The sequence below is a fragment of the Meles meles genome, chromosome 18, assembly GCF_922984935.1.
Source record: "Meles meles chromosome 18, mMelMel3.1 paternal haplotype, whole genome shotgun sequence".
In the NCBI taxonomy this organism is placed as follows: domain Eukaryota; kingdom Metazoa; phylum Chordata; class Mammalia; order Carnivora; family Mustelidae; genus Meles; species Meles meles.
In genome coordinates this window covers 62,747,686-62,774,806 of record NC_060083.1, presented here as the reverse complement: position 1 = coordinate 62,774,806, position 27,121 = coordinate 62,747,686, and the positions used below count along the sequence as shown (strand labels likewise).

At 59.5% G+C, this 27,121-nt stretch overlaps 1 protein-coding gene across 2 annotated transcripts in view; it reads right to left on the bottom strand.

Annotated features, from left to right (window-relative positions):
* Positions 1-27,121, bottom strand: part of RPTOR (regulatory associated protein of MTOR complex 1) — a 307,922-nt gene that overhangs the window by 44,627 nt on the left and 236,174 nt on the right. For both annotated transcript variants that reach the window (XM_045984016.1, XM_045984017.1), the window contains exons 14-18: positions 9,333-9,407; positions 6,260-6,325; positions 5,791-5,982; positions 5,405-5,545; positions 434-551 (exon numbers count right to left, since the gene is read on the bottom strand). In XM_045984016.1, the coding sequence (XP_045839972.1) occupies positions 434-551; positions 5,405-5,545; positions 5,791-5,982; positions 6,260-6,325; positions 9,333-9,407 (592 nt within the window). The remainder of the gene's footprint in view (positions 1-433; positions 552-5,404; positions 5,546-5,790; positions 5,983-6,259; positions 6,326-9,332; positions 9,408-27,121) is intronic.

Genomic DNA, 27,121 nt, shown 5'->3' with positions numbered 1-27,121 from the left:
ATTGATCACGAGCCCTCCTTCCCGCAGAGAAGGCTGCCTTCCGGGGGAGGGGGCAGTCCAACCCGAAGAAATAGAAATCGCACAAAAAGGACAAACAAGAGAAAAGCTGCCGGCTAACGTGACTCATGAACAGGAAACCGACAACAGCTCATCGGGGGAAGGGCTGACGTGCGTTTCTGAGAGCGCCCGCGGCACGCGTTCCGCTCTCCTACAACATCTCCGGGGATGTGATTTCCAAAAACGATGAAAAGGAAGGAGAGTCAGAGGGTCCGTGCGGCCCCCCTTCAGCCCCTTCCGTTCTGCTAAGTGCCCGGCAGGACGGGAGTCGCAGGGGCCACTCGGAGTGGGCAGTGAGCTCAGGCCCGGGTGCACGGGAGGGCAGCTGTGGTCCTCACCCGGGGCCCGGCTGGCTCCCCGCGCCGCGGCACTGTACCTGCGGTCGCCGGAGAAGGCAGGGGGTAGTTCTTCTCCTCCTCCATGAACTGCAAGGCCACCGTGCAGAAATTGCTTTCGTACTGAACGACAAGATGACTCAGGGCCACCACCAGCTCCTGCCGAGAGGGACAAGGACAATAACACTTACGGCGGCTGGAGAGGATTGCGGAAAAGCAATGAGGCCGAAAGTTCACGCCGAGTGCTCGGGTCACTGTAGAAAAAGAAAGTTAGGACGAGCTCTGCACTCAGTGTGGCAGCAGGGACGGGCCCTTCCAGGGAGGCACGCGGGGGGTCCAGATGGAGCAGGAGCCTCCGGACAGGCCCAGAGTGGCACGGGTGTGAATGGGACCCTCCGGGGGACAGAGGTGTGAATGACACCCTCCGGGGGGAGGGGCGGATCGATCTGAGACCCGGGCCGGGGTACGTGTTGATTGAACTCTGCCGCGGGTGAGCCATCTGAACTCCGGGTGCATTAAAGCAGAACACAGCCGACAAGCCAGGGCACGCTCCTTTCGTTAAACGTAAAACTTGGAAAGATAAATTAGTTTCCAGTCCCTAAAAGGCAAGAAAGTTCTACATGACCCTCAGGCCTGACTGCCTGAGAAGAGGAACGCAGCGGGCCTGTTGTATGACCGCCTGGGGCCCCTGGTTTGCACGCGAACCCCTGCAGCCCCACGCCGGGGGCAGTTCTGTGCAGGTGCCCGGCTCTGCATGGGGCCTGGGACCCTCTTGGCGGCTGCCCCCCCGCCCCCCCGCATGGGTCTCTCTCACCTTAACCCCGCACGAGCACCTCACCTCCTCCTTTCGCGTCCATGCACCACACGGCTCCCAAACCCACCCCCCGCGTCCCCCGTGTCTTCAAGCTCAATCCGTCCAGAGTCTGACTGCGCGTCCCCCGTGTGGCACGCGCTCGCGGCACCTGCAGCCTCACACCTGCAGCCTCACACCTGCAGCCCGGAGCACGTGCCTGCTGGGCTGCCAGCTGGTCGCTCCCAGCAAACCAGCAGCCTGTACTGTCTTCCAAGAGCACCGGCGCTCCCCGTCACCCTGACACAAGGCAAGGAAAAGCCGTGCTGGGCCCTGGACCAGTAACTCGCACCCGGGTCCTGGACACGCTGGTGCAGGGAACGTCATCAAAGGTCAAACACTGAACGCACTGCCCACGCCGTGGCTTTGGGCCAAGCATGTCCTGCTGGCGTGGCGGCCACTACAGATGGCCACAGCTGGCGACGGGCTCTTGGTACATGTCTGACCACAAAACGCAGATGCGGGGTTAGTTCTGGCAAGGACGCACAGGCTTCTAGAGGCCTCTTCTGGAAGAGGTTCAACATGGGTACTCGGCACCTCCGAGACACGTGGCCCGACACCCCTGAGACACATGGTCCAGCCCCCCAAGACATGGGGCCCAGCCCCCGGCACCCCGAGAAGCGTGGCCCAGCCCCCCCCGGCACCCCAAGATGCGTGGCCCAGCCCCTCTGGCCAGTAGCACCTCTCAGCCTCTTATGCAGGGTCAGTCCCACTTTCTTCCTAACATCCTGCCTTCTGCTCACGCGCAGAACAAAACAAGGCCTCGCCCACCTGGGTCCCGGCTGTCCCGGCCCCTCGTGCCCACCGTCCTCAATCTTGCAGGGACTCTTGAAGGGGCCACCACCCCACTCCTGCTGTCCCCTCGGCCTGGAAAGGCCTCCCCAGCGCACCCCGTGTTTCCTTCAGGCCTTCGCTCGGACACCTCCCTGAGTGCCCAAGTTCATGCAGGGCCCCCTGCAGACACCCTCTGCCTTCATCCAGATCGCCTCCTTTAGAGGGTGGTCGCGGCCTGCCACGTCACACATGGGTTTGTTCGGTCTCCAGCCTGCCCCACCTCCAAGTGCAAGCTCTTGGGAAGGACCCAGGTTCAATTTCCAGCTGGGTCATCTTGGCTGGCGACCCAGGGCCCAGCACGCAGGTGCCTGATGAGTGCGCACCAAATGGACAGAACCTCTCCCTCCAAATACGTTCGCATCTCCAGCACGGGGTCCGCTTTACTGAGCGTCACAGGACTCAGGGGCCGCCTTCCTGGGCACCTGCACTGCCCCGAGGGGAGTGAATGCTCATGTGGTCGCCTGGTCGGACCACACGCATCCTCCAGGGTCCTCCCTGCAGCCTCTGCGTGCTGGCCGCCGCCCCCTTGCTTCCTCCCCCGGGGGCCGTCCCCGCTGCACGTTTCCAGCAGCACAGGACTGGCTGACCCCCGGTGGCCTGCGGTCACCGAGTAACCACGGCGAGACGGAGCCGCGTCGGGGCAGCACGTCTGCTCCCACATGTGCGCCCTCCGAGCTCTTCGCCAGCTGTGGGTGCTCTGGCCGGGGCCGCTTCCCACCTCGTCTCCACCAGGGACCTGGGTCCTGGGGCGCTGGCGCGTCTCGCCAGTCTCGCTCGGGCTCAGACGTGCTGGTGAAGGAGGTGGACGCGGACGTGGGGCTGGACCGGGGACAGACCTGCAGCCCCCGCCCGGCCCTTCTGAGGAGCTGGAGGCGCCGGTGCACCGGGCAGGCGGCACTTTGTCCCTCACAGGCAGGTTCCCGCCCGGGGGCATCTGGGAGACCGGGGTGGCCGTGCTGACGCCGATTTCACCCAGCACGGCCCGGAGGCAACCGCAGCGCCTCAGCGGGGTGGCAACAGGCGCTCTGACAAACAGGTCGTCGCGTCCACACCGAGCGTACGTGACTTGACGGAAGCCCCCCCATCCCTACTTCTCTCGCACCACAAACCGGACACCGCAGCGGCTGGCTGCCCACGTGACCAGGGCCCGAGCTGCAGGTCGCAGCCCACGACCCTGACCGGGGCCCCGCAGCACGGTCTCCCGGGCCAGCAGGCTGGGCCCGAGCTCTCTCAGAGGCCACGCGCCATGCCAGTCCCGCCACGTGGCTGTGGACAAGGACAAAACCCAGCTGCCAGCGGTGTTGGGGCTCTGCAGCCAGGGAAGGGCCGCTCTCCGAGTGGGCGCCACTTCCCCAAGCCTCGCCTGCCCACCGCGCTCAGACGGCCCAAGCGCTGCCCTCCGTCCCCAAAGCCCCCACGTCCCCATAGCAAACATGGCTTCGGTGGCTCATGTAATAGGCCTGCTGGGGGCTGTCTGTCCCCCGTTAGAGCACAAACTTGCTGAAAGCAGGGCAGGGTCCCAAAGCCTCCCCAAGGACGGGGAGCGCGGCACTCAAGCGTTTGCTGGAAGAATGAAGTACTTTGGCAGGCGGGCCCCCTGCGCACAGGGGCCGGCGATGAGGAGCCACTGCCCTCCCCCTCATCCCTGCACTGCCCCTCCGGCCGCTCGCTGCCTCAGCCGCTCGAACGGCAGGCAGCCGGGTCCACCGTGGGCCCTCACACCTCTGGACCTTTGCACAAACTCTGCCTGCCCTACCCGCTCTCCCTGTCCCTCACCTCCCCGGCTCCTGGCCGCTCGGGGACGAGCTCCCCCCTGTGGAAGCCTTCCTGACCCCGCGTCCCCGGCGAAGCAGGGTAGGTGCCACTCTGACCTGTTCCCGAGAGCTCTGCGCCCACCGCCGAGGGCCTGCAAGTTTGCGGGCGCTCTACCACCACCGCTGGTTTCCGCGTCTGCCCCTTGAAGGCAGGCTCGTCTTCTACTCTGCGCTCCAGGGCCTGGATGCTAAGAGCGTGCTGAGCCCGGGACGGAGGAGCATGTGGGAACCAGAGCCATCCTCTGCCTCCAGAGGGGGTGCGTCGGGGGGACGGGCTCAGACGTGCAGCCAACAGGCAAGGCGGACAGCGATGTGCCCTCAGGAGAGGCCTGGCTACACCTGGGACAGCGGGTGGTGTCCAGCCAGGACTGGGATGCCAGGGGTTGCACGAAGGCACTTAGATATCCCTGTGACTTCGCCGGCCACTGTCCCAACACTGGAAACTGAGAGGGACCGTCTTGCCACTTTTATTAACGTTTTTTGTTGTTTTTAGTATTTTCTGGAAAGAAGGAAAAAAACTTTCCTTCTTTAAAAGGGATTTTAATGGACAATTAAAGAAACCGCTATGAGCTGGTCCGACCAGTGGCTCTGAGTAGAGGCCCTCTGCCGGCGGGCCTGCTGGAAAGCTCGGGCCAGTGAAACAGGCTCGACACCGGGGTCTTGCATCGCAGTCCTGCTGGGGTGCTGGGCCGTCGGGCACATGAGCAACGGCCTCATCGCCCCCTGAAGGGAACACGAGGGAGAGACTGAGTCCTCCCAGGTGTCGAGTCTGGCTGACAGGAACCTGCCCAGACTCCATCCCTCCCAGGAGACCCAGGGGGGTCCAGGGGGGTCCAGAGGGACCAACGGCCCCAGGCCACACGCAGCCTCCCTCAGCCCCATGCGGCGTCTCGGGCAGGCCAGTGCGCAGCGCCGTGTGAACACGAGCCACCCACGGGAGAACCGCCTCGGCGGCACGGGCGGCCTTCCAAGGTCACCAGCGAACCGCGCGGGTCTCGGTGGTGCTGCTGCCCGGGGTGGGGGGCGCCTAGCTGAGGCCACTTTTGGACAGAGTGTGAAGTCTTGGGAGGGAATCCGTGGTATTTCCACATCCGCACAGACGAGGACGAGTTCTCGACTTTAAGAGCGCTCCGCTCAGCCGCGGACGAACACGGGGGCGGGGAGGGGAGGACGCCACACAAACCTTGCCGGCGGGCTGTGCGCGTCTACCGCTCTTTTGAGTCTCCGGGGGTGTGTGTGCTGCTCCCGGGCGGGAAGGAGCCTAGTCTACAAGCTGCCGGAGACGCAGCCCTGTTAAATGCCTTTAAATGAAGCAAACACACGAGTATCTGGTGAAGAAACGCATTTTGTAGAGAATTAAACACACATTTAAAGGTCTGCTCTGTCAAGGGTGCGCGCCAGTGGGAGACGAGGGCTCGCGGCGGCGGCCAGGGTCGCCAGCTCAGACCCCCGGGCGCCACGGGAGACCGGCCGCGAGGCACTCTGCTGCCGCCTGTGACCTGGGGGCCACGCACCTTGCGGACCACGGGGCTTCCGTCGTTGATCAGCTGGGCCAGCATCATGGCCACGTTGTGGTCGATGGTGGTCGAGTGGTCAGTCCTCTCTGCTGAGTTGCCCACGAACGTGCCAAGGGCGAAGACGGCCGCACAGCGCACCTGCAAGACGGGCCGGACAGCGGTTAGGCCGCACTGGGCGGTGGGGTCGCGCCCCCATGCGGGGTCACTTGTCCTGATGGGGCAGCAGGGTGCGGGGAGGCAGCAGGGCACCAACGGTCACCGAGAGAGCCGCCGGGGAGTGAGGGACCCGGGGGCCTGGCCGTGTGGCGGCATAGTCTCTCGGCACCCCCAGGTCGCCCCCTGAGGGGCCTCAGCTGACCCGGACACGCCGGTGGCAGGCTCACCTCAGGGATGGGGTCCGAGAGGAGGCTGCAGAGCTTCTCGTGCGCGCTGTCCCTCACGCCACACCACCGGGCCGAGTCGAAGTTCTGCCAGATGCGGCCCAGGCAGATGGCCACCCACTGGCGCAGCAGCGGGTGGGGGTCGTTGAGCTGCTCCAGGCAGATGGCGATCAAGTTTCCCTGGAGGCAGGCTTCCTGCGGGAAGGCAGACAGCAGCCAGCGGTCACCCTGATCCAGGGTAGTGGGGGGCGCCAGCGGGGGTTGCAGCCCCGCTGCTCGGGGAAACGCCCACGGGGCAGCTTAGATTGGTTTTCCTCCTTCCGGACGCCGCCCACTGCAGCCCACCTGCGAGCCGCGGCTACACGCAGGCCCCCCCGCCGGCACCCCCTCCTGAGGGAGACTGTTCCACAGACGGGGGAACAGGGTGGCGGGGCCGGGAGGCCCTGGAGGGGCGGGTGGCTGCAGCACTCACCTGCCCTGTGTTGTAGCTGTTGACGATCACGGCAAGGATGAACGCCGTCATGGTCCGGTGTTCGGCCTAGAAGACAGAAGGCAGGCTGGCTTCGCTCTCGCCCGCGCTGGAAACCCATCCTTCCCCGAGCACGACGGAGCTCTCCTTCCCGAGGTCTGTGGTAAGCCCGGGGCCACTCGTGTGAGTCGGTCTGCGGACCGGGGTCTACAGATGAGAGGAGCCCACAGAAGAGGGGCTGGCGGCTTTGGGCTTGGAGCCTCTGAGCGCAGGTTGTCCCCCAAAGTGCGAATGCTGCAGGACAGGGCGCGTCCGCCGTGGCCCCGCATGGGCAGAGGGCCGTCCTGCTGTTGGGAAGCGTCCGACCGCCCCCCTGTGCCCCCTCACCCAAGCCGTGCCGCACACTTCCCTCGCCACGCACGCTGCGCTCGCCATGCACGCGGGTGGGGAAGGCGTGGATCCCCCTCCTAACTCAGTTCCCAGCTCTCTCTCCCCGCCTCCCGTCGTGGGGCCGGTCTTCACGCTGCCCCTCCCTCTGTGGGCCTGTGGCCCTCCTGAAGGGGGAACCGGTCAGCCTACCCCAGTGGTTCTGTGGGGCCTCACGTTTCTCGTGCGCACCCCGAGCGAAGCCCGACATGGATCCTTCTTGCTCTCGCCCTCGGATGCGTCGAGGCCACTACAGGGCCAATCCCAGCCTTCTCCCTCTACCTGAGCCCCTCAGGTCCGTGAGGACCGCCGTCCGTGTCCGCGGCCAGTGCGTACTCGGGCGTGCCAAACGTTCGCCAGTTCCGGCACGGTCCTCACACGGGTCTGCGCTGGGGGTCTGCATGCGGCGGGCTCTGCGCCCCTGACCACGTGTCCTGAACACTACGTGAGGGGGCGGAGGGTCCCAGGGAGACGGTCCATTTCCTCTGGCGCCAGCGTCCACCGCCCGCTGAATCGGCCCGCTCCTGTGCAAAGGCCCGGCCCTCTCGTTCTGGTTACTTCTAAGATTCTCCCTTTGCTTGGATGTTTGACTCCGTCAGGATGCGTCTTCGTGCGGACGTGCTCGTGTTCACTCTTTATAAGGTTCACTGCGCTTGTTACAACTGAAAACGTGCTCCTTTCTTCGTACTGGGATCGTCGGCCGCGGGCGCGCCATGGCCTGCTGCTCCCCACTGTCCCAATGGCACGATCCAGCCTGGGGCTGGAAGCAGTGGGACCCCCGCCTCGTAGGCCTCGGAGCCCCTTCCCGCGTGCTAGATGGCTTCTCTACGCGTTCCCGCACCCACGGGCCGCCTGTGGTTTGCTTCACTGCGGAGCTTTGAACGGCAGAGACGACGGCTTCCACTGCAGGCGCCCAGATCTGCCTATTTACCAAGAGAATCTACTTGGTCATTATTTTTTAAGGTTTTATTTATTCATTTGACAGAGAGACACAGCAAGAGAAGGCACACGAGCAGGGGCAGTGGGAGAGGAGGAAGCAGACTCCCCGCTGAGCAGAGAGCCCGATGCCGGACTCCATCCCAGGATCCTGGGATCACGACCTGAGCCGAAGGCAGAGGCTTAATGACTGAGCCCCCTAGGCGCCCCTCTAGTTGGTCATTTTTGAGGATGAGTAAAAGAAAAGAATAGATTGTTTTCTTCTAAAAGGGACAAAAGTAGTTCTGAGGAACTACGCGATGGTGCATTTTGGATGTAACTGAATTCTTTCATTCAATCGGCTTACACACACTTACTCCCAGGGGTTTTACAGTCGTTCTCAGAGAACCCTATTACTTTCGGTTCTCGGGGGCTGATTTCCTATTTGCTGACTCTCCTCCCCGCTGGTTCGACCGCCTGCGGCCGAGGCTCTCAGGCTCTAGGCGCTGCACGCGCCGGGCGGGGCGTTCTGCCTTTGCTTCCAGGCCCCTGGGGATCCGGGCTGGTGTCTCTGCCTAGATGTGGACCCCTGGGAACCGCATTTCTGAGCCCCTCCTGCGGGGCACGCCTCGCAGGCTTCTGGCTTTCCACGGCTCCATTCTTGTGCTGTGGCCACTCAGGCCCCACCCTGGGCGCAGAGCCGGGTCTGCTGGGCCGGGGACCCCGGGGTCAGCGCTCCTTCCCACTGTGGCTCTCCTCAGACTTCTGGCTTCAGTTTTTGGCATCTGGCAATCTTCTCTTCCGAACTTCACTACGGGCTCTAAGGCCAGTGTGTCTGCGGCCGACGTGGGGCCTCCTGTGCCGGCCCGGCCGCCGCCGAGCCACGACCAGCGGCACACGGTGCTCTGCCGTCTGCTGCCTGTGCCTGTCCGGACCGCGGGAAGCGACCGCCTCCCAGCCTCGTGGAGGGCGAGCTTCCGCACCCAGGATGGAGTTCCGCGGCCAGGCTTCAGCTCAAACGCGCGGTGCCGTTGGCCTGTTACGCAACAACCCCGTCTTTAACATCTTCCGGTTTTTCTTCGGTAACCAGCACAGCTTAGAACGCCAAGGCTGTGAAAATGAACTTGTACGCTTTAAATACGCTGGCAAAACCGAGTTATATCAAGGATGGGCTCAGGACGTGTTTTGTTCTCTCTGCCACGCTCGGCGCTGCAGGGAGGGAGCCCGGCGTCCGCTGTGACGCACCTGCAGCGCTTGCTGTGGATGCCGTTTGCGATTACTGCTGCTGAAGCGCTTTAATAACATAACGTGGTTCGAAACTTAAACATTCACTCTCTTCTTTCCTGCACCCCCCTCCCCTCCTGATTCATAAGGCACACTGGCACCTTGTCATGCTCCAGAACCTTCCCTAGGCCTGTGAGCTGTCAGAGAGATGTGAAAGCGCTCATTAATCTCATTCCGTCGACAGGATGTGAGCGGGAAGGGATTCTCCTCCGCTGCACAGACGTGCCAGGGAAACAGACGAACGTGAACAGCCAAAGCAGCCTGCTCAGAGGCAGAAAGGAAACTGCTCTGAAACCAGCTGCTCTTAGGCAAAGGCCGACCGCCGCCCACACCCCGACATGGCCCTCTGCCCGCAGGGAGACCCTCGCCACAGAACCCCAGTGCGAGACACACGCAGAAACAAACAGCACAGCTCTGGACACTGTTGAGGGAGAAGTGAGGGTCGTCTTACCGGCATGTAAGGGTCGGCCAACACCGACAGGAAGTACTTGTGACCGTTGTCCTTCACCAGGTCAGCTTGGCACGACTGGGGGGAGAAAGAGACAGGGAGAAACCGTGAGTGAGTACCCAGGGGGCTCCTTGCTTCCTGGGATATGTGAATCATGGACGAGCAGGGGATGTGCTGTGCCTTCATGATTTGCTCAAGCCCAGCGTTCACTGGGGAGATGAGCTAGAGCGGCTGCCTGCAGACGCACCCTCCTCGGCTGCGGGAGAGGGGCCGGCACCTCACACGCACTCAGGAGTGCGGCGGCTCCTAGACGTTCCCCGGACACCTCCGGGGACCTGCCGGGAGGGGCCCCTTCACCTCTGCGGCCGGGGCCCACACCCTCCCTTCCCACGCTCCCCTCCTCCTGCCCTCCGAGGGGGAGGCACCCAACACTCGAAACCCTCCCTGGTTTCTGCAGACCCTATCCCCTGCCGAAGCTTTCCTTAGAATTTTGCCTGGACTTAGAAAACACTGGGGAAGGATAATCTGTGGGAGTCGTGTGAACCTGCCTGTGCCGCACGCTACAGCAGGTGCTTCCTGGAGCAGAGGCCCGACTCCTGACCCCAAAGGCAGAGCCCTGAGGTGGGAAGTGTAAGTGAAGAGTCAGGTGTACAGCTCTTCCCAAATCTCCAGGCCACGCTGCACCAGCACACTCCGGCCCACACCGGCACACACCTGCACCCACCAGCATGTACCAGCACACACCTGCACACCTGCACGTTTGTGCACACACCGGCCCGCACCGGCACACACGTGCACGCACCGGCACACAGCTGCACAACAGTGGGTTCGTGAGCTGAGCTCTCATTCAAGGACCCACTGGTGCCAGGCACTGGCTTGGTTCTGGACACAGAGACACGACCCACACACACCCTGCTCACAGTCCTGGAGGAGACAGCTGTGTGCGCGTGATGGCACGGCAAGGAGAGCCAGGGGACATGGCGGCTCAGCACCTGTGCTGAAGGACAGCGGGATCTTCTGCAGAGCCGGGACGGAGGGGAGGGCGAGCCTGTCCTGTGGGAGGTGGAGGCAGAGGGCACAGGGCTTCGGATGCTGTGTGGAGGCCCCGAGGTGGCCGGCAGGGGCTGGCACTGGGGAGGGTCATGGCTGTGGGTCTGCAGGACTGCAGTGGACGGTGAGCCAGACTGAAAGGGGGCGGCAGGTGCAGCCAGCGCAGAGGGCGTGGGGATGACCCCTGGAGATGGAGACGGTTCTCGCGGGATCTGGGCGGGAGGGGTGCATGACCCAACTGCTTGGCAAGATCACTAAAGAGCTGGGGTGCCGGGTGCAGGCCCTCAGAGAAGGAGGGTTCTACGTGGGGCCAGTGCGTCTGAGGCGCCTCTGAGTCCCACGTGGGGCTGTCAGGAGGAAGCTCGTGCGTACACACGCCCAGGAGCAGAGTGTGAGCCACGCTGACCTTCAGATCAGAAGTCACGCTCACGTGGCGGGGGAGCCTGACGCCGCAGACGGGGAGGAGGGTGCCCTGCACCACAGAGGACAGCTCCCCCACACCACCTGCTTCTCGGGGGCTCTCATCATTCGGGGTTTCCTCCTCGCACCAGGACACAGGCAGGGCAGCCTCCCACTGGCCGTGCGAGTGGGAGCTGAGCAGGGTGGGGGCGGGGGCTGGTCAGGAAGCATGGGCACCAGGGGCTCAGGCCAGTGGGCTGATTCCCGAAGCGCCAGGAAGCCGATTAAGTGAGTTTCCAAGTGATCCCACAGGGACGCCCTGCCCTGAACGAAGGTGGTGACGGACGATGTAAGAGGCATCAACACGCTGCCCACTCTGCAGCTTCGCCGTCCGAGGGGACCGGGAGAGGGCAGTGCGGAAGCCCTTGGGAACAGTGGCGGCTGCCGATTCTCAGAGCAAAGGCTCCTCTTTGGTTTTCAACCAGAGGTTGGACAAGTCGGATCAAGGCCGACATGTTTACAGTGAGCCTCACCAGAGGGGAACACGGGGCCACTAATTCACGCCCCACTTGTTCTGAACCAGGGCATGTGTGTCCAAGTGCCTTCGGTGTGGAGCCTGCGCTGATGAGGGGGTCGCACCAGGAGGGACCCCCAAGAGCCACCTCGTGGCGGACCTCCTGCCCTCCCAGGCCTCAGCTGGACTCGCTACCAACCAGCTGAGAACTTGCTCGGACTTTCTCCAGCTCAGCTGTCCCTCCTGCGCCCTCCATCCCCTGCAGGCAGGGACACGGGATGAGGCCAACTGCCTCATCAGAAGGAGGGACACGAGGCCTTTTGACTACGAAGACACAGAAGTGCCGTGCACAGACACACACTTCCCACGGACTGGGTGGAAAGCCTCCCGCGGAGCCTCGGGGGCCGTGGCAGCCAAGGAGCCCCTGAAGCTGGTGTGTCCCCCAGACCCAGCGGCTGGAGGGGAGGCAAGGCCATCAACACCAAGTGGTTTTTCCTGAACAGGCCCTGTCCCAGCACACACAACCACCTCCGACGGCTTTCAGTTCTCACTGCGGCTCTGCTCTCTCCCGGATTTCAGGGAGCCGCGCTTCTAAAACAAGGGACGGGGAGGTGAGAAGAGAAGCAGAGCGAGCAGACGAGGGAGCACTCGGTTCCCTGTGATGCCGGCTGAAGACGGGGTGATGGACAGAGAGCAGGAGGGGCAGCGTCCGCGAGGCTGAGTCCCCGAGGCGGGCAAGGGGGTGGCCTGGCAGGGGTGAGGCAAGGGGGTGGCCTGGCAGGGCACGCTTCCTGCTCTTCCCTGCAGATGAAGGTCTGTTACGGGGGCAGCCGGGATGTCGGCGGGACGGTCCTGAGCACCGGTGGGCACGGCTGCTCGTGACCTGCCGTGAACTTGCAGAAACTAACGCAGTGGGAGAGCCCTGCTTTCGGTCCGCGTGGGTCCCAGAGTTCAGATCTCGATGACAGAGAAGGAAGACCCAGAGTGGGCCGTGGGGTGGCCACTCCCAGCACGACTGGTGCCCGTGGAGACGGCAGGACGGTGTCGGGATGCGCACACACACAGTTTTAGAAATGGTGCGAGGTCCTATGACCAGCGGTGCCTGGGAAAATGGGACCGGGGCAGGATTTCTGCTCACTGGTCACGAGCTCACAGCCCCTCACAAATTGCACAGCACGTTCACGCCCCTCCATACGCCTCGGACCCTGGTGTGACGGGCTTCCCAAGGCCAGGTGTGGAAGACACTTAAATATACAGGGTGACTAGCCGGTGCAGTCAAAGCCCGGGACTCTTGATCTTGGGGTCGTGAGTTCAAACCCCACGTTGGGTGCAGAGATGCCTTAGAACAATAAATGAACTTAAAAAAGATTCTCGCATCGGGCGCTCTCGTGCCAAAGTAAACTCTGGAATGAAAACACACCATGAATGTTGTAAATAACCAGGATCAATGGGAAAATCACTGGCGCGTATGGATGCTTTTATGCCTTCAGTCTACTTTTTCATAAGTTCTAACTCTGTAAATATATTTAAAAGTTCAAAAAGTCAAAATGTTACAGAAAGGCATGGCTGGAGAAGGCAGCTTCCCTCCTCTGTCCCTGCAGGGGCTGCAGAGTCGGACGATGACGCCGAACGTGGAAGACTGGCGTCTGGATACAAAATGGAAATGTGCACAGCATGCGAGGAAAGTCTCCCTCCACCGCCACCGCGAGTGCTCTCAGTTTCTCACTGATTCTCCCGACCTTTCCTCACGCGAACATAAATACGAACAGAGGCTGAGCCCTCCTTTTCTCAGATGAGAGGACACTCCCTCGTGTAAAGCAGGCTTCACACGGACAGCGTCCTCTCTTCACCGCGGACGTGCAGCCGTCCGTCAAGAGGACAGCCTGGCTTGCTGAGACCCAGCGGGCAAAGCCGTAACTTCTGTAAGCAACGCGGCCCCATCACAGGACAAGTCCATCCGCAGCCCTGACACCTTGTGTCCTAGCAGCACAGCCGGCCGTGAGACACCTGAGCGTTCGTCCATCTGAGAAGTGAAAACCCAGACTCAGGGCCGCCCGACTGTGCACGTCCCCCATCACAGAGGGCACCGAGCATCTCCCCTGTGTGTAAACGAGCGTCATCCGTATTTCTCTTTCTGGCACTTGCTAGTTCAGGCCCATCTTCTGACCTCTGCTCTGCCGGACCGGCGGTGTCGTTTCTGATTTCTTGGAGCTCTTTACGTGAGATGACGGCTGGTCTGCCACCTGGGAGTGGAGGTGTAAATGCCCCCAATTCTTTGTTTCAAGACTTTGCTCATGTCCCCCCACCCCATGCAAATGTTTTATTGCTCTGCAACCAAATCTATTAATTTTCAAAGAGATGTAGACTTTTAAGTTATGGTTAAAAAGGGTTTCATCACTCTAGGGTTAAATAGAATTTACCTGGGTTTTCTTTTAGAATTTTCACAGTTTCATTCTTAATATTTAAATTATCTTTTTAAAGTCAATTCTGGGGCGCCTGGGTGGCTCAGTCGGTTAGGCATCTGCCTTTGGCTCAGGTCCTGATCTCAGGTCCTGGGATCGAGCTCCACCTCAGGCTCCCAGGGAACCTGCTTCTCCCGCTCCCTCTGTTGCTCCCCCGCTTGTGTGCTCTGTCAAATAAATGCAATCTTTGAAAAAAATAAAAATTAATGTCAATTCTGGTGTTTGGGAAGCACAGTTAGACAGCTAGCTACCCCAACACTGGAAATTCAGGAGCCCGCCATCCTTACTGAGCAGATCTGAGCTGCTGGCTCGACCCTGCACAACGCCCTTGGACTCCCAGGTCTGTCTCTGTTCCCCGTTTGTCAGCCTGTCTGCGCGTGACCCAGCCCCACGACGCTCCTCATCACTGAGGCTTTGCCCTGACTTCCGGGATCCGGCAGGGTTAATTCCTTGCCATCCTTCCCTCTGTTCAGTCTCCCTGCCGATCGCTATTTACTTCTCCACAGGAAGTACAGAGCATGTCTGCCTGGTTCCCGAGAAGACGGAGGGACAAAGCCCACTGGTAGTTTTACTGGGATTGTATTCAAGCTTAGGTTAATTTAGGGAACGCTGACATACTGCCGATGACAAAGGCTTCTGTAAACAAACGGCGTATGTTTTTCTTTGTTCGGGGACGTCTGCATTCTTCAGGAATATGCTTTACCGCTTCCCTCTCCGAGAGCTTTCATGTCTCGGGTCAGGTTTATGCCCAGACTTAGGGTTCTTTCGTAAACGGGGTGCGCGCATCTTCGCTGGTTGTTCTTGTGATTTCTGTACCAACTTGAGTCCCCCTTCCTCCTAATGCCCCTCACTGGCTCCACCGCGACTTCCAGGCGTATTGCGTGACAGCCGTAGTGGTTTGCTTCTACTTTCCTAGGCTTTGTGCTTTTATTTCAGCCTCTGACTGTGTTAGCGGAGAGTGACCGTGGCTTCTCCTTCTGCTCCTGTCGCTCTCCGCGTCTCCCCGATAAGTACGATGCTGGCTTCTGGGCTTACGTGGCAAGCAGCAGCTTACGACATGCTCCTAGCGTGGGTTTTCTTCCTTCCTGAGAAGAGTGAGGTCGGCCTTCCTCTACTGATCAATATTGATACTGTAATGGCTCGGCTTCTCGGGGCGGACCAAGGACCAACCCTGTACCCCGGGAGGAGCCCGTCTGGCAGCACAGTGCTGTCCTTCCACGTTCTGCTGGGTTATTTCCAAACGCGAGTATGAATATCATGTGGTTTCTTCTTCGGTGCGATCTTGTTCCGTTCCGTGCGTGGTGATTATATAAAACAAACGTGACCGTTTCATGGACACGTGAGGCATGAGGCCCGGTGGCATTGAGTGCATTCGCGCAGTTGTGAATTCGAGGTTCGCGCGTCAACGCCCCCCTTGCTCCACAAACAGAACAGCGACGTCGGCCTTCCTTCTCCGCTCTGGAGGTGCTGGACGCTGCTGGAGCTCCCGCCCTCGGGAGTGACTGGGCACAGCGGGTTTTTCTGAACGCCCCTCCCTGTTCGTTCTGGGGAAACTGGTGAGTTTGAGCCTTCTGCTTCTTCTGGGGTCCACTGATAAGTTCTTTTCCTGGAAATACAGGTGCTATACTGAAGTGAACACCGCGCTTTCAGAGATGTGCAAACGATCCCGCGAGCCAGCACGCTCTCCTTCCCGTAGCTCTCCCTCCGCGTCCATTCGTGATCGCGCCCACCCTCATCAGGTGAGCTGTTCCCCCCCAAGAAAGAGCTTTTTATTTACTGTTGAATTTTTGTGTTTTGTTTGCCAACTCAGAGAAGTCCTTCTTGGATCTTTCCGAACAGCTTTGCTCTGCCTGCCTGCAGCTCCTTTGTTTTGCTGTTGTCCTAGCCAGTGGCTTCCTCTTCCCTGCTTCTCTGTTGGGGTGACACGGGGACTTAAGGCCACCAACGTGGCTGTAACTGCTTTCTGTGCGTCTGATGTGTATTATTTTTATTATCTGTACTTTCAGAAACTGTAACTTTGCTTTGCATTTTTTCCTCTGACGGAAGACTGAAGGTGACTGCTAAAAAAAACATCTAGCTGGAGGCCCATTTTGTTTCCTGACACCGTTGTTCACCTCTCGTCCCACTATGCACGCTGTCTGTACTGTTTCTACTTTTTGGAAAGTCTTAAGGATTCTCTCATGGCCTAATACGCGGTCAGATGGCGCACACAAGGTCAGTTCATAATCCGCACGCGGGGCTCTGCACACGTGGTCTGCCTCACTCGTGGGCCTGGCTTATTCGTAACAAACGCAGCAAGAGTGGCGCCTGGGCCGTACGACGTGCTCTGTGGCAACGGAGACGGGGCTACCGCAGGCGCCACCTTGACAGGCAGTTGCTGGAACCCCCGTTTTCATACAAGGAGGCGGAGGTCCCGACAAGGAGGGATTTGCCGGAGGCCTGCTGGCGGCGGAGCTGCAACCCCACGCTGGGGCTGGTCCAAATCGTGGGTCACCTCATTGCTTCACCGTCTCCAGAAACTTTTAAGGTTCACCCTCTCCATTCTGCGGGGGGACAGGGGACTCGTGGGCCTCTGGCTTGTCACCTGCTTCTCTCCACGACAGCTGTGGAAACACCCACGCTGGCGGAGCGACGCGGCTCAGATGCTCTCACCGGGAGGCAGAGGTTCAGCTCATCTGGGTCTGGGTGTGAAAGGCTGGGACTGTCTCCCCACTGTGTGCCTCGTGGCTTCTCTACTCCTGGATGTTTATTTTTCTTTAAAGGTTTTTATTTATTTATTTGACAGAGAAAGAGACGGAACACAAGCAGGGGGAGCGGGAGAGGGAGAAGCAGACCCCCTGCCGAGCAGGGAACCAGATGGGGGGCTTGATCCCAGGACCCTGGGATCATGACCTAAGCCGAAGGCAGAGGCTTAATGACTGAGCCCCCCAGGCGCCCCTCCTGGATGTTCTTTATACACAGATTAGCTTCCATTTTTACCAGACGAGCGCAGGTAGGGAGCAGAGCAGTGCTAGACGGCCCAGTCCGCCCTCCCCGAGTCCAGCCCCCAACCACAGCCAACGCAACTCTTCCTGACAGTTTTTAAAGAATTTACTTTAGGGGTGCCTGCCTGGCTCAGTCGGTGAAGAGGCTGCCTTCGGCTCAGGTCATGACCCCAGGGTCCTGGGATCGAGTCCCACATCAGGCTCCCTGCTCAGCGGGGAGTCTGCCTCTCCCTCTGCCACTCCCCCTGCTTGGGTTCCTTCTCTCTCTGTCAAATAAATAAATAAAACCCTTATAAAAAAATAAAGGATTTCTTCTAGATTTTGAAATAATGACTGTGTCCTTATTTAGCGACGTTAGACACTCACGACTCCGTCACAGAAGGTGGGGATTTCGCTCTCTGCACCCCCGACTGTGGGTGCCCTCACCAGAGCCTTTGGTGAACTCAGCACTCACTAACACTCGCTGACATCCCACACAGGCAAATCTGTCTCACTGGTGAGCCCGGCTGCATTCTTCGATGACATTTTCTCACTGTAAACCTTTCGTTTCACTTGCCCTGCCCCCACGTTTGCCCCTGCTCAGCCTATCAGATCACCGTGAGCTCCTGTGTCTCCGTCCACCTGGCCCAGGGGAGCTCTGCTCTGCTCTGGGCAGATTCTGGTCTAGCCCTGGAGCTGGCCCTTCTCCTGGACTGGCCCCCGTGTTTCTGGACCTCATCAGGGATTCCTGGACTCATCTTACCCGGCCTGAGCTCCTTCTGGACGCGGCTCCGCTAGTGTTCCAGCCGGACACTAAAGACTGTCCCTGAGGCTCACGCGCAGCCATGCCACAGGGGTCCAGTGTGGGGCCAACTACCCAGCAGCAGGGCAGGCAGTGGCATGGAGAAATGCTTCTGGACAAAGGAACCCATCCTCTTCCCCTCCTCCCCGTCCCCCGGGGCGCTGGGACGTGGTCTGTTTTCACCATCAGTCACCACCGCGCATGTGCGTCTCGGCTGCCGGCCCTGTGCACACCAGAGCCATCGGAGCACCGTGGGGAACAGCCTCTCAGGCTGGCCCGGCCACTCTCGGGCTCTCCTTTCTGCTCCTGCTGAGAACCACTTCCCGAACCACCGCCTTCGAGTCGGCTCTCTATGCTTGCCCTGCTCTGCTCCACGCTCAGCTCTTTGAGGCCAAGGACCCTGTATCGCTAGTCTTCATGGTGCCCCAGTGGGGCACAGCCAGGTTCCTGCCAGAGGCCCACTGAGCGTCTGCTGGCGAATGAAAGAGCTGATGCGTGTACAGAGAAGCATTAGGACTCCTGATCACGGATGCTAATCGCACCCAGTAACCGCTCCCGGTGTGGACGATTCCGTCCAGCGGCCCGTGAAAGGAGGAGGGACTGAGCGGCAGAGTCAGGATGCCGGGGCCCAGCCTCTCCCCGCTGCGCCCTGTGGGCTTCCACCCTGACCCCGGGGCGCAGGTCACAGCCATGTGCAGCCTCACAGTCCTTGGCAGCCAAGGTGTCCAAGCTGGTGCTTCCTGGACCGTGCAGTAACCGAGCCTTGACTTCAGGCTCCATGATCAAAACCGCGGCCGCCCCTCTCCTAAAACACACAAGACTGGAGTCCTGCGGGCTGAGCTCTTGGGCTGACCGGCGCTGCCGTCCCCATCCCCGCTCTGACCAGCTCTGCAGAGCCGGCGGTCCAGCTCGGCCTGACAATGAATCACAGGCCCCTGAGTCATCACAGAAAAACGGCCTCTCTCCATTGCCCTCAGTGTCGGGCTGACGCTTCAGCTCCTCTCAGCAGCAAGTCCCCTGCAGCCTGAGTCAGAGTCTGTTCCGGCTGCAGAAGGATGATCCGTCACCCCCGCCACCCACACCTGGCCCTGTCCGCCCGCAGGGGACCTGGCGGCCAACACACGGCAATGTCAGCCTCTTGCCTCCTCCTGCTTCTCGCTTCACTCCGGGAAGTCCAGAGCCATCTGGAAACAACTGTGTCCCTCCTGCCAGAGACGGACGGACACCCTCGGTGGCCTCGTCCCGGGCAGGGGCCTCCAGGGCCTGAACCCGTGCTGGAAGGGACGGCCCCAGCTCTGGTGATGCGGGGGTGGGGGCTCAGCTGTCTGCGTCCACAGTTGTCCCGGGGCCCCTCGAGGGTGGACCGCATCTCCCCCAGACTAAAGCCCACCCTGAGGGCCTCTGAAACGCAGCCTCATTAACCAGGACGACGGCAAGGGAGGACGATAAAAGCAGCACCTCCTTGCCGACTACAGCTTCTCTGAGACGCGCACACTGGCACTCCCTGAGGCCAAGACTCAGTCTGTTTCCTGCACTTCATGACCTCCGGTTCGGGAATGACCATCGGAGCAGCGCAGGCGGGAAGCGTAAGGGACATCCACCCAGCACCCGCAGGCAGCCGGACGTGGGGCTGGGGCTCTCCCATGGACCTAGGCCGCAGGGCAGGTGCGGAGGACACAGTCCCTGTGGGCACACATCACTCCAACAGCAAACCTTACCAAACAAGCTAAACTAGCAGTAAGAGAGAGCAATTAAAAGGACGATACTCAGATGTAAAAAAAATTAGTGAAAATGAGTAAAGGAATTGTGGTTGACCTGGGACACAAGGCAGATCCGGTATCACAAATCCCAGTGAACCCCAGTGACCTCCATGCCGGTAACACATGGACACACCAGCAAACGCTCCCCAGCCAGGCGATGCGACGTCGAGAGCAGGAGGGACATCGTGCTTGCCTCCTCCTTGCCAGGAGGTGATGAGGGGCCCTTCAGCTCCGTGGTCTTTTTCCCTAAACCCAACATCAGACACATGCTGATGGAGGACCGGCCCCAGAACTGCCAGCCCCCGAAAGCAGGGATGTGAGAGATGGCTCAGCCCAGAGTCGCCCGGAGAGATGTGATGACCGGGCAGGGAGGAGAACCAGGAAAGCAGGACAAAGCGTGGACTTTGGCCAATGACGTGTGTCAACATGGATTCCTTTAGACACTAACAACAGGGGACAGTGGGGTGGGCTCTGTGGAAACTCACATACTATCTTGGGTTTTCTGTAAACATAACCTGTTCTAAAAGCAGTTTCTTAAGACAGAACCTGTGGGAACAAGGCACTCGGAGAGAGAGACAGACAAGCGGCCGGCACAGGAGGGACAGCCCCAGTCCCGAGTGGGCCAACCAGCCCCTTGCAGGCACCGGGCCATCAAGACAGCAGGCTCGGGACTGCAAACTCTCTGGCCGTCCTGGTTACACTCAGATCCCGGGGACGCGAGTCATCCCGGGACTGAAGACAGAGCCACACACGCTCATTTTGTCCACGGAGTTTTCTGTGTGAACCCGGGGGGGCGGTGGGAAAGGGGTGCAGGGGTGCAGGTGCGGGAAGAGAGGCTGGTGGCGTCGGGGCCGAGGGGCGGCGACAGGGTTACTGTGCAGAGAAATGAGCACGCGTTCGGGGACCTGCAGGGGGACCCAGCGCTGGTGCGGGGGCAGAAAGAAGATCCCGGTCCCCTCTGATGCGCTGTCACTCGGCGTGTGTCCTCTCCTCGCCCCGCAACAGCGGCACATCAGGCACGCTGAAGCCCTCGCACCCCCAAATGCGGGCTGACATCGTGAACACGGCACAGGAGGCTGTTCAAGTTCACGGACATTGTGCCCTCGGCCCCCTGGCAGCTGCGTAAGTACCAGCGAATGACCTGTAACTCGAATTGCACACTAACGGTGTCTGGGGAGGAACCCACTGAACTGCTGCCGAGCTCACAGGAATCCTTCACGACCATCTCCGCACCCCCAGGTTAATGAGCAGAAAGACAAATGATAAGGAGGCATCTGAGGGTCTGACCGAAGCCAGCAGCGCCCTCCCGCAGGGCGGCCACGTTCTACACGCCGCCTCATCCTGCCATCCCGCTCCTGATGCGTGACCCCGCCCCACGACCCGAAGGACAATTTAAATGAATATTCTGCAGCGTTTGCTTTCTCCCTCTCCCCTCCCTGGTGCTCGTCTGCACTTTCTGAAAGCCGCAGATGGCATGACGCTTTGCGGGGAAACTTTCTAAGAAAAAGGCCGTTCTCTAGCATAACCACAGAACCAAGATTGCTCTCAAGAAACCCAGCTTCGGTACCGTGCCGGCACCCAAGCCTCAGTCCACACTCAGACTTCTCCCAGCTGCCCCAACAAAGTCCTTTACAGCTTTCGGTCGGGGGTCCGGGATCCATCATGGATGGTCAAGCATCGTGAGTCTTCATCTAGAACAATCTCCCCACATTCTGTTGTCTTTCTTGGATGGAAGATCTAGAAGGGACAGGGCAGTACAGCTGTCCACACACTGCTGCACAACTCGAGGTTCTTAACAGCTTTCCCGGGGTCGAAGTGACCCATGACAACTGGGTGCATTTACAAGCACAGGCGGTGTAACTGGACGAACAGACACACCCGGGAAGCTGTGTCTACAATCGACACGAGGGGCCTCTACCCTCCAGCTGCCTTGTGCCCTTCGGGGAGCCCCACCCCCCGCTGCTGCTAACCCGCTTTCTGTGACTACAGTTTGCACTTCCTAGAGTTCCATGTAAACAGAGTCGTACAGAACACACCGCGGCTCCTGGCTTCTTCCGCTCAGCATCTCGGGGCTGGTGGGCTCTTCCTTCTGCGGAGTGCTAGTTCGCTGTGGGGACAGGTCACTGCGGGCTTTCATGCACGAGCTGACGGTCCCTGGGCTGTTTTCAGCACTCGGCTATTACGGGCAAAGCACCGTAAACACTGTGGGCAATTTTGAGCGAACACACGCTTTCGAGAAACCAGAGCCGCTTCCCAGGGCGGGTGTGAGACCCGTGTTCCTCACACACGGTGCGGTCTTCTCGTTTGGGACATCTCAGTGGCCTATGCTGGCGCCGAGCTGGCTTTGCCCACCGTGGGCAGGGCGACGCACAGCGTCTTTCCCAGGGCTTCTTGGCCAGCAAACCGCTCCCTTACCAGAGTATCTTATCTCTTCAGACCCTTTGCCCATCTTCAGGTCTGCGTGATTTCTTTCTTTTTTTTTTTTTTTTTTTAAAGATTTTATTTATTTACTTGACAGAGATCACAAGCAGGCAGAGCGGCAGGCAGAGAGAGAGGAGGAAGCAGGCTCCCCGCTGAGCAGAGAACCCTATGCGGGGCTCGATCCCAGGACCCTGAGATCATGACCTGAGCCGAAGGCAGAGGCTTAACCCACTGGGCCACCCAGGTGCCCCTGCGCGTTTCTTTCCACACTGAGTTGTGAGAGTTCTATCATCTCACTATGAGTTTTTATCAGATAAATGATTTGCCAATATGTTCCCGTTCTGGGTTGTTTCGCGTGGTACCAGGTGTTGACTGCTGTTCACTTTGTGCACACGATGTCCGGCTGTCCCAGCCCCATGGGCTGGAAAGACGCTCCGTCCTCCGTCGAGCAGAATGCTGTGCATGTTTAACACCAGCGGACCGTGTCTGTGTGGGTCTGCCCCCCACTCCTCACGGGTCCCACAGTTTGTCCACTTTGCTGCTGCTTCCAGTCCTGACTGTGACAGACACACGGAAGGCTTGAGGTCGGACGCTCCTAGTCCTTCAGTTTCTTATTCTTTTTTTTTTAAAGAAAGTTATGGGGCACCTGGGTGGCTCAGTGGGTTAAAGCCTCTGCCTTCGGCTCGGGTTGTGATCTCAGGGTCCTGGGATCGAGCCTCACATTGGGCTCTCTGCTTGGTGGGATGCCTGCTTCCCCCCTCTCTCTGCCTGCCTCTCTGCCTACTTGTGATCTCTGTCAAATAAATATATAAAATCTTTAAAAAAAAAAAAAGACAGTTATGCCTTTTTTTTTCCCGAAATGGACGCCTTCCCTCCCCCTGAGCTGTGCACAGCTTCTGGTGGGTGCCAGAGGCAGGAGACAAGGGCAGGCCCTGTCCTGCTCCCGAGCGCAGTGCTTAGACGGGCACCAGGGCCCGTGACATCTTGGGAGATGCTGGTTGTCACACCGAGCAAGTTCCTTCTGTGACTGGTTTGTGGACAGGGTTTTTAAAACCCTGACACACAATTTAGGTTTGGTCGAATGCTTCCTTTGTGCCATCTCCGAGAATGAGAACGTGGCTTCTGTTGTTCCTGCTGCTAATATGGTACGTGACAGGGATTTCCCCGTCATTCCACCGCCTTACGTTCCTCAAACAAATCCCCCAGGTCGTGGTTTATCCGCCTTTCTAGATGTGGCTGAACCTGATTTCCCAGAGCGCTGTTTGGAAGCCCAATCGGTCCTCCCGAGAGACGCTGTGGGGACGGGGCATTAGGGCACTCACTGTCGGTCTCACACGACGACACGGGACGGTGCTTCTCCTCGGTGACCTCTAGAACCCACCACTGAAGTCGCCTGCACCAGGAAGTTTTAAACTACAGACTGTCTCTTTAGCAGATGTGGGGCTACCCGGACTCACTTCCTAGCTAAGAGTCTCCTGCCACTCAAGGAGCGTCTGTCTCTGTCGAGCTCTTGAGCGTCCTGGCGTTGAGTCGTTCGTAATATTCGCGTACTGTTCCCTGAAGCTCTCTGGAACCTTCTGGGATGCCAGCTCTCATCCCTGATTTGGGAAGTGGGGTCTCCTCTTTCTGCGCTGCCACTCGGGGAACCGGATGGAGGGACCTCAAACGCTGAAAGCAGCGCGGCTCTCCGACACAGCAACCGCACGAAGGGGTGCGTCGTCAGAGGAAATGCACCGTGTTAACTCATTTCATTGACCTGCTCGAAGAACCAGCTTTTGGTGGAACAGATTTTCTCTGCCTTTCTGCTTTCTTGTGCACTAATCTCCACTGTGATTTTTACTTCTTTTCTCCTACTTCCTTCGAGTTTAATCTGCTTTTCCTTTACCAACAGCTCAAGGTTGAATCTAAGGCCAAGACTGAAAACCTTCCCTCTCGGCCAATGGACGCAGGCAGAGCTGTAAGGCTCCCCCACGGCTCCGCCGCGCCCCACAAATCCCGATGTGCTGTTCTCAGTTCTCCAGTTCAAGGTGTTTTTAATTTCCCTTCAGGCCCTTCTGGAAACTATTTAACAAATTTTATTTCACTGAGTTTTCCCATGGGCTTATATAGTAAACTGTAACCAAGTATATCAGCATAAATTGTGTGCTATATCATAAGAACCTATTTTTTCTAGCACTGACTTATAACTGATACGCAACTGTAAGGCACAGCTTTTATGTATTCAGCGTAACAATGTGATACACACACATGCCATGCGATGGTCCCCACAATCAAATCCATTAACACATCCGTCAGCTCACGCCATTACTACCGGGCTTGGTTCTGGGCGTGGAAGAGCCCTGGAGATGTGTGCACAGCAAAGCACTGGCCCCGCGGTGCTCCCCGGACGGACGGATGGACACCTGCACGTCTGACCTTTTTGGTCCGTGTCTCCCCGTTTCCGCCACCTGCAGCCCCAGGAGCTGCCGTCTTGCTCTCTGGTTCGGTCAGTCCGACTGTTTTGGATTCCGCAGATGAGTGACGTCAGCCCGTATCTTTCTTTCTCCGTCTGGCTTACGTCATGTGGCTCAGTGGCCTCCAGGCTTGACCGTCGGGCCACAGATGGCAGGAGGTTCTTCGTCTTTTGGGCTGAGCAATACGCCAGTGTGTGTGTTTCCTTCCTGCGTCCCCTGCCAACGGACACTCGGGCGGTTTCCATGCTTGGCCCCCGGGAATGACGCTGCCGTGAACACGGGGCACAGGTCCCTCTTCGAGGCAGGACAGCAGCAGGAGTGCCGGGCCCATCAGCAGCTCCACTCTTAGTCTTCTGCGGCACCGCCACACCGTCTCCCACGGTGGCTGCACCAGGTCACGCTCCCAACAGCAGTGCTTGTCTTGTCCCCTTCTCTCCACGTTGACCGCTCTTGCCTTTCTGACGGCACCAATCGGACTGGTGGGAGGTGGGGTCCCCGCAGGTCCCCGCATTTCCCTGGTGATGAGTGGCGCTGGGCATCTTCTCATGTGCCCGCTGGCCGTCTGCATGGATGTCTTCTTTGGAAAATCTCTCTTCAGGGCTCCTGCCCATTTCTCAGCTGGGCTGTTTGGGTTTCGGCAGCTCAGCCCTATGAGTTGCTCACACATTCTGGATATTAACCCTGGGTGGAGAGACGGTTTGAAAGTATTTTCTCCCATTTCACGGGTTGCCTTTTTCTTTAGTGAACTTTCTTTCGCGGTGCAGAAGCTTTTAGTCTGATGTCGTCCCCCTTGTGTATTTGATAAATATTTATAACTACGCATATTATATGCCATAAATATTCGTGCTACTTACATGATTTATTCATACAACACTTATTTCAATATTAAATATTCTATATATTTTATAGTTACATTACTTATTAAAATTTTATTTTATAATTTAATCATTTAAAATGATTTCTTTAAAAGAGAGCTGGCTGGTCTCCAAGCGGCTGCAGGTTCTCCCGCTGCCACTGCTCACTGTTGGCCCGTGGCTGCAGAGCGCGGTGCGGTCTCAGCGCGTCGGACTCCGGCGGCTGTGCGGACCCTCCGCCTCCCTCCGCCTCCCTCCGTCCTCCGGGGGGGCAGACTGCGCGTGAAGTCTCAGAAGCTGACCAGCCCCCCTCCGTTTCACTGCTGCGACCACACACGTTGACGACCCCGCAGTACGTGGCGGTGACCCGTGCTACGGCCCTTCAGTGTCACGCGCCTTATGACGTCCTTACTCCGACTCCACTTTCAGGGATACTCAGCGGCCACAGCAGGCCAGATGGCGGCTTCTCTTCGGGGACGTCGGGGCACCCCCCCACCGTTCCCTCCTGGCGTCGCTCCTGGCCAGGGACCCGCCGTCTTCCTTCTCCTCGCTCCTCTGTTCTCCTCTACCGGCTGCTTCCGAGTCCTTAGACGTATCCTGTCTCAGCAATCAGGTTAGGACTCAGGGTGGTTTACTTCACGTTCCTGCGTGTGGGGTTCGCGGGCTTCCTGGGTCTGTGGTTTGTTGTTTTCATCAAACTGGAAGCTGTGGACGTTTCCTGGCCACGGTCGTCGAACACGTCTGCTGCCCTGCAGTGGTTCTGGACACACGTATGCTGTCACCTGCAGCGTCCCACGGCTCAGGGACGCCCCTTCGCTTCGCACAAGGTCCGGCCTCGCTGTGCCGGGGGCAGATGCGATGGCGAACATCCTGCCGCGATGTTTAGGGGCCGATGCCGACCGTCATGTCTTCTGGGTCATGCTGTGGCTTCCCTCTCCAGAAGGTTCAGCAGGGCCCTTGGTGCCTTCCGTGTCTCAGTGGAACGTCTTCCGTGGAGACCTCGAGCAGCCATTTCCGTATCCTTGTCGGCTAACCCTGACCGCTGTGAGGACGCACAGTGGGTTCGGGGCTTTTCCTCCTTGATGCAGGTCACGCCTTCCCGCTGTGTCACGTGTCTGGCCGTTCTGCTGGGCAGTGGGGGGTGCAGGGTAACGTGGCACACGGGTGACCTGGGAAGAGACCCTTCTGGGACCCGATTCCTCGGGGAACAATAGGAAGGGCTCTCCTCATCCCAAGTCATGCCTTCTGTCCCACCGCTGTCCCCACAGGAGGCCAGACAGATTCTTGCCTCTCCCCGAGACCTTCAAGGTGGCACAGTGAACTCTACACATGCCCGTGGCTTAAGAGGGGGCCCTGGATTCGCCCTCAGCTGGGGCCCTGCCTGACTGGCCAGCCCCATCCTCAAGCCCCAGGGAAGTGTCCCGAGGGCAAGGCGGGGCCCGGTGCGGGGACAGAATCGGGCACTGCAGACCTCAGTGTGCTCCGTGTGGGCTTTCATCCAAAGTGTGGGCGTCCCTGCGTGGAAACACCGTGTACTCTGAGCCCTGTGGTGGCCGCACCAGCGACCCAGGGGGCTCTGCACGCAGCACGAGCGCCCATCGAGGTCAGCAGTGACCGAGTGTGACTTCCAGCCGGATGTGAAGGAGGGAGGGGACCCGTCCCCGGAAGCACACGGGACTTTAGTCTCTGGAAAACCACCCGGGTAGCCGTGAAAGGGATTAGGTAAATGGCCTCAGCTACAAGCCTGTCAACATGTCTCTTAGGGGGACGGTCGCCTTCAAATAAGCAGGTGCGGCGAGCTGGCTGAGAAGAGAGCTCATGGAGAGGTCCCTGGCACCTGCAGGCACTGGCAAGAACACCGCGGGTGAGGGCATTTCCCGCTGGCCACGGGGACAGCTGCTCAAGCGTTACTGAACGTGTAAACCCTTCAGTGCCAAGCCCACGGGAAGCACACGGCCCTGAGGCGCCCGCACAGCTGCAGAACAAGGCCGCGGCGGCCATTGTGCCCGCGGCTGAGAGCTCGCCTCTGAGCGCTGGACGAGCAGGCCCTGGATACAGGCGGGCCTGGGAGCTGGTTTCCTCCGGATTCGTAACACCCAAGTCGGGTGACCGCT